This window comes from Ictalurus punctatus, chromosome 3 (assembly GCF_001660625.3).
Source record: "Ictalurus punctatus breed USDA103 chromosome 3, Coco_2.0, whole genome shotgun sequence".
NCBI lineage: Eukaryota > Metazoa > Chordata > Actinopteri > Siluriformes > Ictaluridae > Ictalurus > Ictalurus punctatus.
The window spans coordinates 14,755,428-14,772,921 of NC_030418.2; the positions used below are offsets into that span (position 1 = coordinate 14,755,428).

The 17,494-nt window shown below is 43.3% G+C and overlaps 1 protein-coding gene across 4 annotated transcripts in view; it reads right to left on the reverse strand.

The window, feature by feature from the left end:
* Positions 1-17,494, reverse strand: part of fgfr3 (fibroblast growth factor receptor 3) — a 41,708-nt gene that overhangs the window by 12,487 nt on the left and 11,727 nt on the right. For 2 of the 4 annotated variants that reach the window (XM_017464577.3, XM_017464575.3), the window contains exons 3-7: positions 12,107-12,391; positions 9,217-9,282; positions 7,026-7,195; positions 3,291-3,414; positions 2,773-2,963 (exon numbers count right to left, since the gene is read on the reverse strand). In XM_017464577.3, coding sequence (XP_017320066.1) covers positions 2,773-2,963; positions 3,291-3,414; positions 7,026-7,195; positions 9,217-9,282; positions 12,107-12,391 — 836 coding nt within the window. Of the gene's footprint in view, positions 1-453; positions 599-2,772; positions 2,964-3,290; positions 3,415-7,025; positions 7,196-9,216; positions 9,283-12,106; positions 12,392-17,494 lie in introns of all 4 variants that reach the window. The other 2 variants (XM_053679631.1, XM_017464580.3) reach the window with 2 other exon arrangements.

Below are 17,494 nucleotides of genomic sequence, written 5' to 3' on the forward strand. Positions count from 1 at the left end.
TATTTAGGTTAAGCTGAAATTGGTCCACAGTGAGGTGGCCATTAACGTCTTTAAAGCTTCTTTGAGCTTTCCATGGTTAATACTGACATCCATTCATCACAGAGAGTTGCCAAGTATATACATATGTGTGTGTGTGTGTGTGTGGATGGAAGAGCTCACAAAAAGAGCAGAGGTACAATTGTGGGTAGCAGTGTATGGGAATTCAAGATGAATGCGTGTGGTTCAAATTAGCATAGCCCTTCTTGGGTTTTTGCATCAATTGTATCAAAAAGACAATGAAGGAAATGAAGATTACAATCTCACACACACACACACACACACACACGCAGCTGAGTAAGAAGTGTAAAGAAGTCAGCTTCAGTCTCCGCCACCCGGAAGCAGAACGTGATTAAGCGCAGCTGATTGGGCGGTTCAGAGGTCAGTTACTGCGAAGTGTTTGGGGAGAGGGTTTACCTGGTTGGCGTACTGTAAGCCAGAAAGGGATCTCAGACTTGCCTAAAAAATTGGAGCCTGTACACCAGTACTGGCCTGCATCCTCCTCTGTCACATTCAACAGAGTGAGCCTATTAACATATTCCTTATCCTTACTAGTCAGATTCTGCAGAAACACACACACACACACAAACAGCACACTCATTAACATCTGGCGAAACATATATAAAGAACTGCAATGTTCTTCTCTCCCGCTCATATGCACACATTTTAATTTACCATTCAGTGTCGCAGATAGCAGCTGATACAGAAATCAAGCTGACGTTAAATAGAAACACATGGAAAATCTGCGCACAGATAACAGCACCGTGAAACACTACCTCTGTGATTCATACACATCTCTAAGTGCTAATCAGCTTAAACACTTTCCCTCTCATTCTTCCAAACATAGCTCTCACTCGTTTATTTCACTTCAATTACACACATGCTTTGTTCTCCTTCTCTTGTTTTTTTCCCCTCGTTCCCCAGACTATGTGCCACACATGATCAGTCGCTCTGTGCTGTGGGCCGGGAGGGAGGAGGGAGAGGAGGTTTCGGGGCACGCAGATGAGGCTGTGGGGAAGGGAAAAACGGGTGCGCAGCTCGCTGTAAAATACTGTTTCAATTATGTGGGAGTCGAAAATAGAGTGGCGGTCTGGCTAGCCGTTGCTCTCCCCTCCTCTGCCTGCTGACTCTGCCCTTCCCTTGCTTCCTGCGCTCATTTTTTCCATGGCTTTTTTGGGTGCCTCATCTCTCGCTCCCTCTCTTCTCCTCCTCCTCCTCCTCCTCTTTTGCAGAGGTAGCAGGGCAATGGGGAGAGTGGCTGTCTACCCACGCGACGCCAGCACGGCGGTTTGCTTAGCCCAAAACAGATGTGCACCACCTCGTTTCCCTACTCATTCTCAAATAGGAGAGAGACATGGAGAGAGAGAGGGAGAGAGAGAGAGAGAGAGAGAGAGAGAGAGAGAGAGAGAGAAGCCTATTCCTCTTCTGAGGCAGGCGGCACAGGCATTACTGAATGCAACATTGCTAACATGGGTGGCATGTGAGACTCTTTACCACATCATTATTGTCTTAGATGGACTGGCCAAGAGCCTTTTCGGTTCTCCTCATACCTACAGCAGGACAGCAGTTTACCTGCGAGTCTCAGCAATTACATCATTTGGTTTTACAATGCATGCAAAAACACCACAGTCAAACGCACAAGGAGAAAAACAACACTTCGATGGTGGCCATGCTAACAAGATTAACCGTTTTTTATTAACCATTTTTCCTCCCTTGTGAACTAAAACCTGCGGTTTACAACAGGAGTCATGTTGCATTGTGGCAAATCCAGATGTTGATCAGATGTCCTTAAGTGTGGCAGATGTTCTTAGCGTTCTGAGAACAGCCTGTGACAGTAAGTAGTGTGTGAGTTAGGAGGGTGTTATACTGAGAGGTGTGTAGTACACAGCAGAGTGTGATAGTAGTGTATGGCAGTCAGTAGGCTGTGAGTCAGCAGTGTGTAATAGTCAGCAGTGAGTCAGGAGTGTGATGGTCAGTATTGTGTGAATGTCAGTATTGTGTGCCAATCAGTAGTGTGTGATGCCCAGTAGTATGTGATATTGTGTGATGGTCTGTGTACTGTGTGATGGTGAGTATTGTGTGATAACAGTGTGTGATGGTCAGTATTGTGTGATGGTCAGTACTGTGAGTCAATCAGTAGTATAGGATGGTCAGTACTGTGTGATGGTCAGTACTGTGAGCCAATCAGTAGTGTATGATGCCCAGTAGTATGTGATATTGTGTGATGGTCAGTACTGTGAATCAATCAGTAGTATGTGATGGTCAGTATAGTGTGATGGTCAGTATTGTGTGAATGTCAGTAGTGTGCATCAATCAGTAGTATAGGATGGTCAGTACTGTGTGATGGTCAGTACTGTTAGTCAATCAGTAGTGTGTGATGCCCAGTAGTATGTGATATTGTGTGATGGTCAGTACTGTGCATCAATCAGTAGTATGTGATGGTCAGTATTGTGTAATGGTCAGTATTGTGTGAATGTCAGTAGTGTGCATCAATCAGTAGTATAGGATGGTCAGTACTGTGTGATGGTCAGTACTGTTAGTCAATCAGTAGTGTGTGATGCCCAGTAGTATGTGATATTGTGTGATGGTCAGTACTGTGTGTCAATCAGTAGTATGTGATGGTCAGTATCGTGTGAAAGTCAATATTGTGTGATAGTCAGTAGTGTAAGTGTCAGTGATGTAAGTGTCAGTAGTGTGAGTATGTGTGTGTGATCAGAAGGGAGGGCAGGATTGTACCTTTAGGACAGTAACGTATGGTGTTCCGTTGGGGCCAAATCGGCTGCCGTTCACCTCAGTGTGTTTGAGCCATTGGATATGAGGCTGTGCATCACTGTACACCTTACAGTGGAACTCTACATCACTGCCCACCACCACCGTCTGATTGGCTGGCAGACCTGCTTGCAGGATGGGCCGGTGAGGAGAACGCTCTGAATGGGCAAGAGAGGAAAAGTGAGGTAGGAGTGAACATACCATATGTACAGAGGATATTACTGGGAAGTAGGGACCAGTATTCATTAATACACATGATGCTTTTAAAATGATGCCTAAAATAATCAGACTTTTACATTAGATTTGCATAGGTTTTATATTATAGTCTATATTATTTTAAAAACGTGTTCATTCATTCATTTTCACTAATCACTTTATCCTAAAGGGTATTTTTACAATCATTATAGCGCCCGGGTTTGAAATTTGATCGTGAGCGCCCTATAGATTTCCTCCTCTACGGAGAATGGAAGCGTTTGCACACTTACCCAGTACATCAAGCTGGTAAGTGTGTGTGATCGTCCCATACTTGTTCTGCACTACACATGTGTAGTTGCCTCTGTCTGACGGAACAGCACTCTCCATTACCAAACTCCACTGCAGATGCCGCAGCTAGTGACATAGAGGGAGGAGAAAGAAGATGTAAAGCTGTATATAGAACGTACATACAGCCTGCTTCTGACAGAGTGAAGCACACACACACGCATGTACACACACACACACACAAACACACAAACACTTGAATGCCATGTCGACAGCACCACTCACATGGAACATTTAACATCTCCAGACTTGGTGCCGACGGATTACAAAGTGCATTTCTTAACGTTTACACAAACCCTTAACCCCTACACACACACGCATGTACGCACACACAAACACACACACGCACATACACACACGCGCACACACACTCACTAAGAGCTTACCACCCATTCATAATCTTCTCAGAGACCATACATATGGACATCTCTCTCTCTCTCTCTCCCTCCCCCCCCCCCCCCCCCCCTCTCCCTCCCCCCCCCCCCTCTCTCTCTCTCTCTCTCCATGCTGAAATTCCGAGTGGAAAAAAATGTAACTGTGTAAATATTATGTGCTGTGTTTTTGAACAGTTGCATGGTAACTCTGACCGGGCTATACACATATATTCACACATGCCCTACAAAGTTGGCGAGCATTTATGGTGCCCCAGCACCCCTCCTCTCTGTCGTTCCACTCCTCCCTCCCTCGTTCTGAGTCAAGGACTCTTAAGAGCCTGCTGATGGACATGCCGCATCAGAGGATGAGTGTGTGAGAGAGCGGGGCTGTGTGTGTGTAGGGGGTCGGAGGAGGAGAAGGAGGAGGACTGAGGGGTGGACTGTTGGTATCATGTGAGTTTACATTTAACTCAGCGCCTGGTTGGGAAAAAAAAAAGATGAAGGAATTCTCAGCTGTTCGTGTAACGGTAAATCAGAAGAGAAAGTATGACACAGAGAGAAAGAGAGAGAGAGAGAGAGAGAGAGATCCAGAAGAGAGGGAGATAGCATTATGGTAGGTCTAGAGAGATGAAGTTACACTGCAGGAGATACAGTACCGCCTGGGAAGAGCAGAGACATGGAACAGAACGAGATAGCGTGAGTAAGAGAGCATGAGAGAAAAAGAGGAATGGACGTCAGGTGAAAGGAATAAATGGCAACGCAAAGGGCAGTAGAAAGTTCATCTCTCTGTGTGTGTGTGTGTGTGTGTGTGTGTGTGTGTGTGTGTGTACGAGTAGGATTTATGGCAATGTCAGGATGGTGCCGGCTCATTCAGACAGCAGTGCAGCATAATTTGACCCACAGAGACAGGAAGCAAAACTTCTGACCCCTGGGCTGGCCATTAAAATGACAAAACTCTGTTTCTTTCTGCTTTTCAAACCAGTGCAAAACGCGAGGCTCTAATTGGACACGCCGAAGTCCCGGAATCAAGCACATCCGTTTACCATTTACAGACTGCCTATAATCACGCATGATGACATGAACCGTTGATCAGTGTTCTAAAGGTGAAACTAAAGGCCACGTGCATGTGTACACCCAGCAAAAAACAGTCCTTCATTTCACTCATATAGAGTGGTTTAAAGGGATCATTCACCCAAAAGTGAAAATGCTGTCATCAGTTACTCATCCTCATGTCGTTCCAAACCCATAAGTCTTTCGTTTGTCTTCAGAACACAAATGGAGACATTTTTAATGAAACCTGGGAGATTTCGGTCCCTTCATTGATACTCCATATAACCAAAAGTTGGGTTTGTAACAACATTAGGGTGAGTAATTGATGACAGAGTTTTTGTTTTTGGGTGAACTACCCCTTTAATAAACTCTAAGCTGTTCAGCTGGGACGTGTAGCAGCAGAGGACACAGAACCTGTCCTTCCACATTAACACTCTCAGACAAAACGCCCACGCACACTTACTTAAAATGTCTTTACAGCAAATAAATACTTCAAATACTTCAATTGTATGAAGTATTTATGCTAATATATGCATCCTTGATTTGCATAAATGATTCGTAAAGCCAAGTGTGTCAGTCCCCTACTAAAAAATTAAGACATGATGTCGACAACTTAATCTCTGCACAGACTTGCTGATTGAGCTGTGTGTGTGTGTGTGTGTGTGTGTGTGTTGAGGGGGCTGTGACTAACCTGTAGAACTGCATATTAGCATGGGAACAAAGAAACTCTGTTAGCCATATGTGACCTTGACAAAAGCCACGCCTCCACGTCAATCAATGACTCTCAATTGCCACGGCAACACCCACACAGACCTGCCCCCTTCTGATAACTCAATAGAGGGATGAACTTTGACCCCTTGGGCTTGCCAGTCAGTACAGAGCTCTGTGCACATGTGTGTTTGTGTGCGTATATATATATATATATATATATATATATATATATATATATATATATATATATATATATATATATATGTGTGTGTGTGTGTGTGTGTGTGTGTGTGTGAGAGTGTGTGTGTAGGGGGAAAGCTGAGGGAAAGTCAACTGTTTCCACTGAGGACTAGACACTTTTAGACAATAAGACGACAGGCACTGGCTAATTTTCTTACCCCCTAAAGCTCAATTAGGCATTCTTAGCACATTTGCACACGATTAACTGATCGTGTCTTGCCGGAGTGAAAGAGTGGCAGATATGTTCAAATGATCACATCACGAGATCGTTTTAACACGAGATGTGTTATGATAGTAGTTCTGCTACAAAATGAATAAAAAGAAAAATGCAAACAGCTACTGATCTATTACGCCGAGTTACTGAAAGACGTGAAAGTATGCACACTACACATTATAATATCGGAAAAGTGTATCATGGTATAATTTATCCTTATCATACCATCATATTGCCCAACAATGATATTGTAGCAATCCAACTGAACACACTCCTTTTCAAATAAAAACTTTATTTTGTAAACAGAAAAAAATAATTATATATATATGAAAATGGCAAAAAAATTGGAGGCTTTAAGTTTTTGTTTTCAGGACAACAGTGCCAACCAACACGTGCACACACTCACTGAGTGCACATTTATATGCATGACGCTGAGAGTTTTCCTTCATTCCTGTTGCTTTAATAAAAGCTGCAGGAAGGCATTGTGTAGCTGTCAAGCCTAGTCTAGAGGCCTGACCCTGACCCCATGTGGGTGTGTGTGTTGAGGTCTAAGCAATAATAAAGCTGTCAATGCCAACTTCAACTCTGACCTGACAGATGAACTTATCACCAAACAGCTGGGCATCAACAATGGTGCAAATCTCTCGGATATGACTTTGTTTAAGATTTCACAATGTCGACCAGTTCAGAATCCGCTCTGTATTGGTACTTTAACCGTCAGGCTTATAGTATTCATTTCATACAAACTGTGGGGGGATTCAGATAGCAAAATAAAATTCATCTGACAATCTCTTATATACGATACAAAGGGAGTGCATGTGAGAATGCGAAAGGCAGAAAGAGCAGAACACAACAGCGATGGCATGCCAATGATGCTGTCGTTAGCTAGCGACAGGTGGAGAGAGAGAGAGAGAGAGAGAGAGAGAGAGAGAGAGAGAGAGAGAAGGGGCAGATGGTCATGATCTGTGTAAACTGTTAATGATGATGATAATCAAGTGTAACCCCATACCCATACACACTCACACACACATTCAAACACAAATTCCATTATTAACGGCTTCAGCATTCCCCCACAAGGATCAGGGATGTACCTTAATCCCTCCCATCCTCTGCTCGCCCTTAAACTCTTTGCCATTCTTCAGCCAGTGGATGGTGGGGGTGGGGTTCCCTGCCGCAGCACAGCGGAACTTCACCGTATTGGCAGCAGGGACAGCCAACAGCTTCTTCTCCATCCGGTCCGGGCGGGTCCAGTACGGCGCCTCTGATTGGAAGAAACCACACGTTTTTGTTAAAAAAACAAACCAAAAAAAAAAACACACGCTATTTTCAAAACTGACTATCTGATTTGTGCCTTTTAGTAAATAAAATAATTAGTATTCATTTTAGAGTAGGCTACGTGAAACGGGTGTTCCGTCTCCATGAGTGTCCATTTGTCCATGTGTGTGTGTAGTTAAATCACTGTGTGGGTGAATGTTTATGGAAAGTTTTCCTTGCACACCGTGGCAGTGACAGACTGGCTGTCTAATTTCAAGACTGAATAAAGATTTGTTTGGAAAAGAAAACACACACACATACACACACACGGCATGTAAATCCATGCACGGAAACTGAAGGAAGTGGAAACTTTCCTCAGAATTATTTATGCCCAGTGATAGTTCTGCCTTCATAACCTGTGATTTTGGGTGAAACTGTTTCCTGTGATATGAACCGACAACTGAATGAATTCCTACATCAAAGCATCATCTGTATTTCTACACCTCAAATCTAGTCTTTCACTGTACGTTTGCGAAACTGATGTGAACGAACGGAGCTTGTTTACAATATACTCTACACGCTAGATATTCACCAATAGTCCATATTTCCATGGCGTGAGCATCTTGAAATATTTACGTGTGTAAATATGTTATCTTTAATATGTGTACAATGTGAGATGTAATGCGACAGAAATATCAAATTTGTTTCCTAATGAACGTTTCCTATTTATTATGTCTCTGTCTGCCTCAAGCCGGTATGGAGCTGATATCAGAGATCTGAGTGTGAGGGGTGATCGACATGCTGGAATTTCCTTTGGCATGTAATGGGTACAGAGGTCCGGCAGACACGTAGTTGCGTGCACGCGAGTGAACACACACACACAAACAAAAACATGCACTGCTGGCACTCATACACACTGAACTTTTTTATGCGAGTCTCAGATGATTTGCTGCTGGTCAGTGGAGCGTGTTAAGCAGGAGCCTAAGAAGTCCCCTCTGTGTGTGCGCGTGTGTATGTGTGTGTGTGTGTGCGTGCGTGTGTGGGGTAGTTCGCCCTCTTTGAACACTCTTGTCGAATCCACTAAGGACAATCAGCGCTTTGAGTGGAACATTACAAGCCTGCCAAAATAAGCTCACAGAGCACAGCGCGGCTGTCCAAAACCCCCCGTGAGCCCTGAGGGTGATGCAGATGAGACGCGGACGTAAAAGTACAGGCTCCAGAGAAGCGAAAGCCCAGCCCTCGGTCTGCCTCTTCATACACGAACGGACTTATCAGCTGTGCAACAAACACAGAGCGCAGAGTGTGAGCACTGTCTGTAGCTGAGCATGGAGGAGGATGATGTCATCAGTCAGATGACTCACATGTTCGAAATCCAGTCTGAACTTTCACATGACGTCTCAATCGCTCCCTCTCTCCCATTAGAAGTGAATTAATGCTCATTACGCTCTAAAGGGGTTTTAAGTTTTCAGCTAATCCCCTCCTCGCTGCTTCCCCACCCACCACTCGCACACCACACACTCCTCCCTCGCTCAGGACGGTATTTCTTTCTTACACGCAAATACAAACAGCAGCGACGTGAGTAAATCTTTACATTTTCATAGTAACAAAAAATAAATAAATAAACAAAGCTGCGGTTGTACATTTGAGAGCTGTGCTCGAGTCAATTCCTCTCAATTACACTGTGTTACTGCTTTCTCTGTATTTCCTGTTACCCTTGTGCTCCTTGTCCAAGGAGCCACAGGAGCTGTCAGCAAAACTCCAATTATCTCTCTCTCTCTCTCTCTCTCTCTCTCTCTCTCTCTCTCTCTCTCTCTCACACACACACGCACGCATGCATGCACGCACAAGTTCCTTGCGGGGCCCTGTTTTTAGTAACAGGGGAAAATAGATGATGAAATGAAATGTAAGCTGAAATAGTGAATGACAGGCCCAGCACGAGCGAAGGCAGATACAGGAAAACGAGTCGAAAGGGCTAATTCAAAAATAATAATGATTTTTAAAAAGAATAGAGGAATTGAGGGAACACACCATTTCCATTACCTGCATCGTCTGGCTCCTCATCATAATCTTCATCATCACCAGATGAGAGGGAATCTGAATGTGAGTGAGAGAGAGAGAGAGAGAGAGAGAGAGAGAGAGAGAGAGAGAGAGAGAGAGAGAGAGAGAGATTGTATTACCTCATGGCACTATGGTTTCTCACACGACAAGTCATGGTTCATGTTCCAGTGAATGGGAAAAAAAACTGAACTGATAACAAATCAAAAGCAATTACTATTACTGCATACACAAACGATTACTGCAGCCCCCCCCATACACAGCAGTAATTGACTGGCAGATGTTAGTAAGCACTCAGCAAAAAGTTCATGAGATTTTTAACAACAGCTGTATTATCTCTCTCTCTCTCTCTCTCTCTCTCTCTCACACACACACACACACACACAAATTCTTACAGTCTTCCTACCATATGGTAGTTCTAAATGAACCTATTCAGGGGGCGGAAAAAATAACACTGCCGTGACAAAGGGAGATTATTCTCTCAGTTCCTCAACAGTCATTCACACAGGTAGTGGCTCGACACACACACTTTACACAAACACGCTACACATCAGCCAGTTCAGACACAAATTGCCATTATTTATTAGTTAATGCTAAAACCGTTTATCTAACATGCTGTTATACACTGTCGTGTATGTGCCATTATGTAGTACGTGAGACCTGGATTTAGACTTAAGTTCAAATGAAGTCACTATTTTCATGATCCACTTCCTGTACTTATGACTCAATTTCGACCTGGCTTTTGAGACTCCGACGTTGATGTGGGACTGATCTGATATGCAAATAATACCTTTTTCTATAGTAAATAATGTTAATCATCTACGCCAGTGTTAGTATAAGTAGGCGAATTGAGACACAGCTTTAGTCTTTTCTTCAGTGTCCTGGAAAGCTCAAGGTGCTAGTGCTAAAGGAGAGCTTTCTGAATCGACAGGCAATGCCTGAAAAACATGTAGAGACGCCTTCTTGTCCGGATTGGTTGGATGTCAATAATCAGCATCATTTATTTGTATACTGTTTGCAGAGCCTGGAGTGTCAGAGGGACTGGCGTTTTTTTTCTTTCTTTCTGCTAAGCAGGTCACCAGAACACAAGGAACCAGAAATTTACACTAAAATTTACACTAGTGCGTTATACCATGAAAACCATCCTCGTCCACACCGTGTTTCAGAAACGATCTCTGATCACACTACACGACCGAATACACATGTCACATGACTATTCGTGCACACTGGGCATGCGCATACAAGTGTAAACAGGAAGTTGGTTGCTAGTCTAAACCGGCCTTCTATTTAGGACTTACGCTGCTTAAAATGAGATTTATTGCTGATTGCTCTAATCAGAGCTCGCCTCTTGCGCATGTCGGCAGCCGCAGTGTTATAAAATACAGAATTTAACTGCACAATGGCTGCTAAGAATGACAACAAAGCCTGCTAAGCTTGCGGTTCAGTCTCCGTGTTGTTGTGGGCTTGACGAATCAGGGAAGGATACGCAATGATCCAGAAGAACCAATCAGGGGGTGAATGTGGGCGAAGCCACGCCTTCATTTTGGTCTGTTTACACGCGAGCCCGGAGTTTTCAAACTAAAAACGGGGTCTTCGGCGTTTCCAAAAGTCTCTGTTTTCGAGGGTCGAGAGTAGTGTAAACGACAGGTGTATCCGTAGCACAAGTTAAGCGTTTTAAAACGAAAACACACTAGGGTAAACAGGGCATCACTCGTCCCCTTGGACCCTATTTCGGACATGACTTGAACACAACTTGACTAACAGTTCAGAGACGAGATGACTTGGGTCTGTTTTGTATTTGAGAGTGTGTTTGCGTTAATCACGGTGGAGGTGTGTAATTAAGTGGGCAGAACAGGATATTGCTGTCTTTATGCGCTGTAACTGGCTCACAATTTGCAGCCAATTCTTTTTTCCCCCGTCTCTCTGTACTGACAGAGGGCTGCAGACGACTCGAACGGAGCTGGACTAATTCCAAACACATGTGTAAAAGAGGAAAACGCACTTCTCTCTCTTTCTTCTTCTTCTCTCCCTCCATCTGGTTTAAATGACGAGGTGATTCCAGACAATTGCTCTCTAATTAGTTGTCAATGAGCTGCTCAGCTGGTGTCCCCGAGATCCCAAGTTTACAGGACCTCAGTCTAACCCATGCTACCAATTACAAACACTTATGTGGAGGCAGTCACTGGCACACACGCATACACACACACACACACCAATCTGTTCATTACATAATTGCAATTAGAGAGTAAGTGTTAATTATGTGTTTTGTTCTCAAAGCATAAGAATGTTTAACCACCCGTGTGTGTGGATGTGTAAGCACATGTTTGAGGGTCTAATGTACACAGATTACAGCGTTTTAGTATTTGCTTGCTTGCAGGAAGTGCACGTTGCCTGATTGCAGACAATATTGAGCAACAACACTCCCCTCACCCTCCCCACCTCTCTCTCTCTCTCTCTCTCTCTCTCTCTCTCTGAGAAAATCAGGTTATAAGGGCTGGTGTTCAGACAGTTTATTAAAAATGGAGTCTGCCATGCCTCTCTGAGAATGTACTGTCTGCATGGATAACCGTGTGTAGGTCTTGTTGTTTCTGAACGCTGGAACATATGATTACCTGTAAGTGTATTTGGCAAGATTATCTCATCAGTGCGGTGCGACTCGAATTTTGATTGGCTGGAAGCCACTGCCTACACGCACATCAATCAAATCTTTGCAAGCCTAAACAGGAGCTATATGGTCTTTTGTGAGAAAAATAGAACAATGTTGATCTTCGTTTCCCAACATATCGGTGCAGGTTGGGGTGAGCGTGTGCTCGGAGAGCAGGAAAAGCAAAAAAGAAGTGGAAGACGTGTACTGTGTACTGACCGGTGACTCTGACAGTATAGTTGCCGAGCAGCGCCTTGCCCTGTTCGTATCGGCAGGAGTAGACACCCGAGTCGTCGTATGAGACGTTGTTGACGTGCAGTGCCTTGTGGCTCAGCCGCGTTCGGTTGCCAGGGAGCACAATGCTGCCATCTTTCTGCCACGTGACAGACATCAGGAAGTTTGGCGCGTTACACTGAAGGTCCAACGAGTCCCCCACGGCCACCACGTAGTCCTCTAGAAACACCTCCGTCTCCAGCTCCATCTCCGTCTCGCTCGAGCGCCAGTCTGAGACGCATGCAGAGGAGAGAGAGAAAGTCAAAAGGGTCAGATGTAATTGCTGATACTTTCTGGGGTAAAAGAGCAGAAGGGAAGCAAAAACTTCAAACTGTCGTCCCAACGGTCGAGCCTAAACACGCAATCCAATAGTGGGAAACAAACATGTTTATCATCCATCACACTGATCACTGCAGACAGAGACCCTGCAGAGCAAGAGATGGAAGCATAAAGAAAAAGAAATCACTCAGACCCGTTCCTTTATCTCAATCTCCATCTCCGCGGCTACATCACTGTCCGTCTCTTTCACTATGACTTATTGTCATCAGTGCTATTCATCTCATCACTGAAGGTCAGTGCCTGCAGAAGAGAAATAGATTCTTCTGAATGTGTTGATGCATTTGTGAGTGTTTGTGTATGAGATGTTTCAGAAAAGATTCCTACGTTCACAGACGACACTCAGACTAGACTAAGCTGAGTAGAATACAGAATCAGTAGCATGAATTATAGATCACTGTATCACACACTCACATTCGCATACTGTACATGCCCTGTACACGGATCGAAAAATAAAAAGGACAAAAAAAGAAGAAGAAAAAAAAACAACAGAATAATAAGCCACTGAGATTTTGTAGTTTTATTATGACTTTTTATGTTTCTTAGGCACTTTATGCATTTTTCCGACCTAAATTTTTAATTATGCGTTCCCTTAATATGCACCTTTTTCTAATAAATACATTTATGAGATTTAAAAAAAAAAGATGAGGAGTATATAAAAATGAAACAGGATGAAATGAAAAAATGAAAAATGATGCAATATTTATGCATATTCACATTCAACGTCTCATCATTCGATATACACTCTCAGTATGTGTCTACTATGTATACAGTAGACTGCAGTTACGGTGCTCTCCGCTAATATTGGAACCTTGGTAAATATGAGCAAAGAAGGCTGTGAAAAATTTGTCTTTATTGTTTAACATTTTCAGATTTTTTTTAAAAGTCACAAAAATATTCTGCTCTCATGGATATCAAACAAAAGGACCTGGAAAAGTTCCTCATGCCCACGGTTAAATATGGTGGTGGTTCTTTAATGTTTTGGGGCTGTTTTTCTGCCAGAGGACCTGGACAGTTTTTTTTAGGATACATGGCATCATGGACTATCAAATATCAACAGATATTAAATGAAAACCTGGCTGCCTCTGCCAGAAAGCTTAAAATGTTCCGTGGTTGGATCTTCCAGCAGGACAATGATCCAAAACATTCATCAAAATCAACACGAAAATGGTTTACTGACCACAAAATCAAGGTCATGGCCATCCCAGTCCCCTGACTTGAAACCCATAGAAAACCTGTGCGGTGAACTGAAGAGGAGAGTCCACCAGCGTGGACCTTGAAATTTGAAGCATCTGGAGAGATTCTGTATGGAGGAATGGTCTCGGATCCCTTGCCATGTATTCTCCAACCTCATCAGGCATTACAGGAGAACTGTTATCTTGGCAAAGGGAGGCAGCACAAAGTATTGACTAAAAGGGTGCCAATAATTGTTGAACAGAGAGCAGAGTATTTTTTTGTGATTTTTTTTAATCAAAAGGTTAAACAATAAAGACAATTTTTCACAGCATTCTTTGCTCATATTTACCAAGGGTGCCAATATTACTGGAGGGCACTGTAGACACAGCATGTATTCGCCTAGGTGTGTAATTGAACACTTTCTGTTTCTCAGTCTGTACGGGATTTCGCAGATTTTTTTTGTGTGTGATTGCCGCGGTCGGAATTGCATGATTTTGCTGCAGCTTTTTAAAAAATTTGCGAAGCGATTTGCAGATTTTTTGTGGGGGTTTTTTGCAGCAAACTACTTAACAGGAGAAATTACACAAAATTGTTTTGCGCAGTGATGGTTGCTGGTAAATGCGACCGTTTAGCTGTGCTCATGTTCAACGCCGGTGAATGGAAGAGGGCGTTGGCTGAAAGCGTGTTGTGAGGATGTCACATGACGCATCTTGGCCCAAATTTGGGGTCATTTAAAAAAAATTCAATTGAGGCAGTGGTGGCTTAGCGGTTAAGGCTCTAGGTTACACATTGGAAGGTTGGGAGTTCAAACCCCAGCACTGCCAATCTGCCACTGTTGGGCCCTTGAGCAAGGCCCTTAACTCTCTCTGCTCCAGGTGTGCTGTATCATGGCTGACCCCAACATCCTGAGATGCTTGGGTATGTAAAGAAAAGAATTTCACTGTGCTGTAATGTATATTTGACAAATAAAGACTTATTATCATTAATTTGAATAATTGCACAAAATTGATTTTGTGTTCATTTCTGGGAACGCCAAATTGCAAAATCCTGGAGGAACTGGTTTCTTTACACAGTCCCAATATTCACTCACTCCATTTACCTTTCTGCTTTTAAAAGAATGACTCCTACAAAGTTCTACTTTGTACACGGCCATTCATTCAAATAATGCCAGTGCGGCACGTTCATTGAAAAATACGTGTTCGCATGTGTGTAGATATTTAGGGAGTAAAAATGGCCATAACGTGTGTCAAGGGATAGTAAATACATATAATAAATGGCTACTGTGTGTCCCGTGCTGGAGGAGGAGGAGGAGGAGGAGGTACAGAGTGGAGAATGAGGCCAGTGTGAGTGCTTTTTACAGGCCTGATATAGGAACCTCCTGAGAGCTGTAGCTCAGCCGTGCTGTTGCCATTTATAAAGTCTTAGCACAACTACCTTGTCAGTCCTGAACAAAACACACACACACACACACACACCCTCTCTCTCTGTGAGAACAATGTTTCTTTGGTCAGTCAGTGATGAATTTTTATCGTACTATTCTTGGATACCAAGAGATTTGGGGCAATAAATTTGATTCAACTGCTTTGTCTAAAAGTAGTCATTGTAAATGTAGCTTTAATGAAAAATACCCCCCCCCCCCCCCCCCAACCACCAGCATACTGTGTGTACACACTGTGAATATGTGTGTAACCAAATGAAAATTCAAATTCCTTCCTAATGCAGGTTACAGTTTCACAGTTAAAGATTTGTATCATTTGTTAAAGATTTATATCCTATTAAGCCACAGTGCACACACCCACACACACTTGGTGGACGCACACACCGAGCCCTACATGTTTCTATCTCTTCATTCGTCCCCAATCATCTGTGTGATTAAATTACATCTGTGTTGTGTATCTTGGGGGGGGGGGGGGGGGTTGCAAGCATGCAGGCACCTGTGTGTCGTTGTGTCTATACACAAATACATGTTATTCGTGGGGGTCATGGGAGATGGTTTGCATCCATTTGCAGATAGCGGATGCAAAGTCTCCAGCACGTATGCGGCTTTGGAAAGAGGAAAGAGGGGGGGTTCGGATCATTGTTCCATACTCACACAGTGAGAAAGGGAGGTGGGAGGGGAACGGCTTTCGGCTTGTTGCCTCTTTTCTTCTACCCTGTTGAGGCGTGTGTGTGTGAGTGAGAGCATGTAGCGCTGTATACCCCATAGAAAAGTTTAAGATGGTTGCAGCATCCAAAGGCCTCCACACACACACACACACACACACACACACACACACAATCCCGCCTCACTGCACTAATTAGTAACGGAAACTCCAGCATTCAACTTCCCAGTCTCTACTCTTTGCCAAAACCTTTAAAAACACACCCCAAACACCTCGGCTCTCAGATAATTCATCTCTTTCAGACTCACTCTTTCTCTAACACACATACACACACACACGTTCAAATCAAGTACTGTGCTGTCTTAATTGTCATTCCACAGAGAAAATGGCCTAGTTTCAGGCCTCCATGCACTGTACAGAGCAAACACTCACAACCACAACACACACATAACCATACGCCGAATACAGCCGTCTTTTTTTTTTGTAGTCAAATTAATAGTAGAAAATTCTCAGCTCCAAAGTAATGCCTAGTCATTTCTTCTCACTTTCTGTTTTCTTGTTTACTGATGAAATATGGGAGTGGTTAATCAACTGGTACAATTTTGTGAATTTTTTTTTTTTGTATGATTAAAGTCCCCGTGAAGCGCCTTGAAACGCACAGCGTTATTCAATGTAATTCCCACTTAAACAGGAAGTCAGGGTAAGACATATCTAGTGGCTCCTCCCCCTTTTTAAATAGCCAATAGCGCTTAGCTTACCTCACGGCTAAGCCGTACTTGACAAGAAATTTCAACTGAACAACATTGAACGTGAAAGAATTTAAGCCATTTCCTTCATAACCAACGTACAGTTGGAAAACTGAATAAAACGTACGCTTTCATACAGCCAAAGACACATTTATGCCCCGTGCTCAGGGTGTAACTTGGGCAACTTCGGCAAGGTGATGTTTGGATAGGGACACTTCAGATTCTAGAGAGTGTTTGATCGGACAGAAAATCTGATGAGAAGCTGAGGTGCAGAATGATGTCATCAAAATTGGTGATTATATATATATATATATATATTCTTAAGGTTGGATCAGGAAGCTGTCGCGAGGTTGCAATGAACTTTAACAGGAAACATGGCAAGCACATCACACACACAACACTGTCACCAAACTTATTAACGAATTCAAAAGGACTGGAAGTGTTGAGGACCGACTGAGAAGAGGACGTCCACGAACATCCACTGACGAAGGCTCGACCGACGCGGTGCTGGCAAACACAGTCCCCAATGTATGGAGACTTTTGGGACACCCTGTATATAATTGAATTTACCGTTCCCTTAATTTATTTTCCCACATTTCATTTACACCTCTCTAAACGGGATTTACACTCATCCGCCATGTTTGCAGGTGGAATTCGGCGACGCAAACCGTCACTAATCTCCTCCTCCCTCGCTCAATGAGCTGAAAAAATGTCCACGGATCCACACTTTGAAAATCTACGGGAAATAGTAGCCCATCCGGGTACCTTCGGGATGCTCATTTCTATATATTAAGCTTTGGGACACACTAATTCTAATCTCAGGTACTATTTAGGATGGATAGTGGGCGAATTGGGACACAGCATAACACTCATATGCCTTAGAAGCTCTGTATTTATTATTTATGTCATTCACCTACAAATACACAGTTCAAGCAGCTTAAATGCAAAAAACAGATAACGTATTGATGTATTGA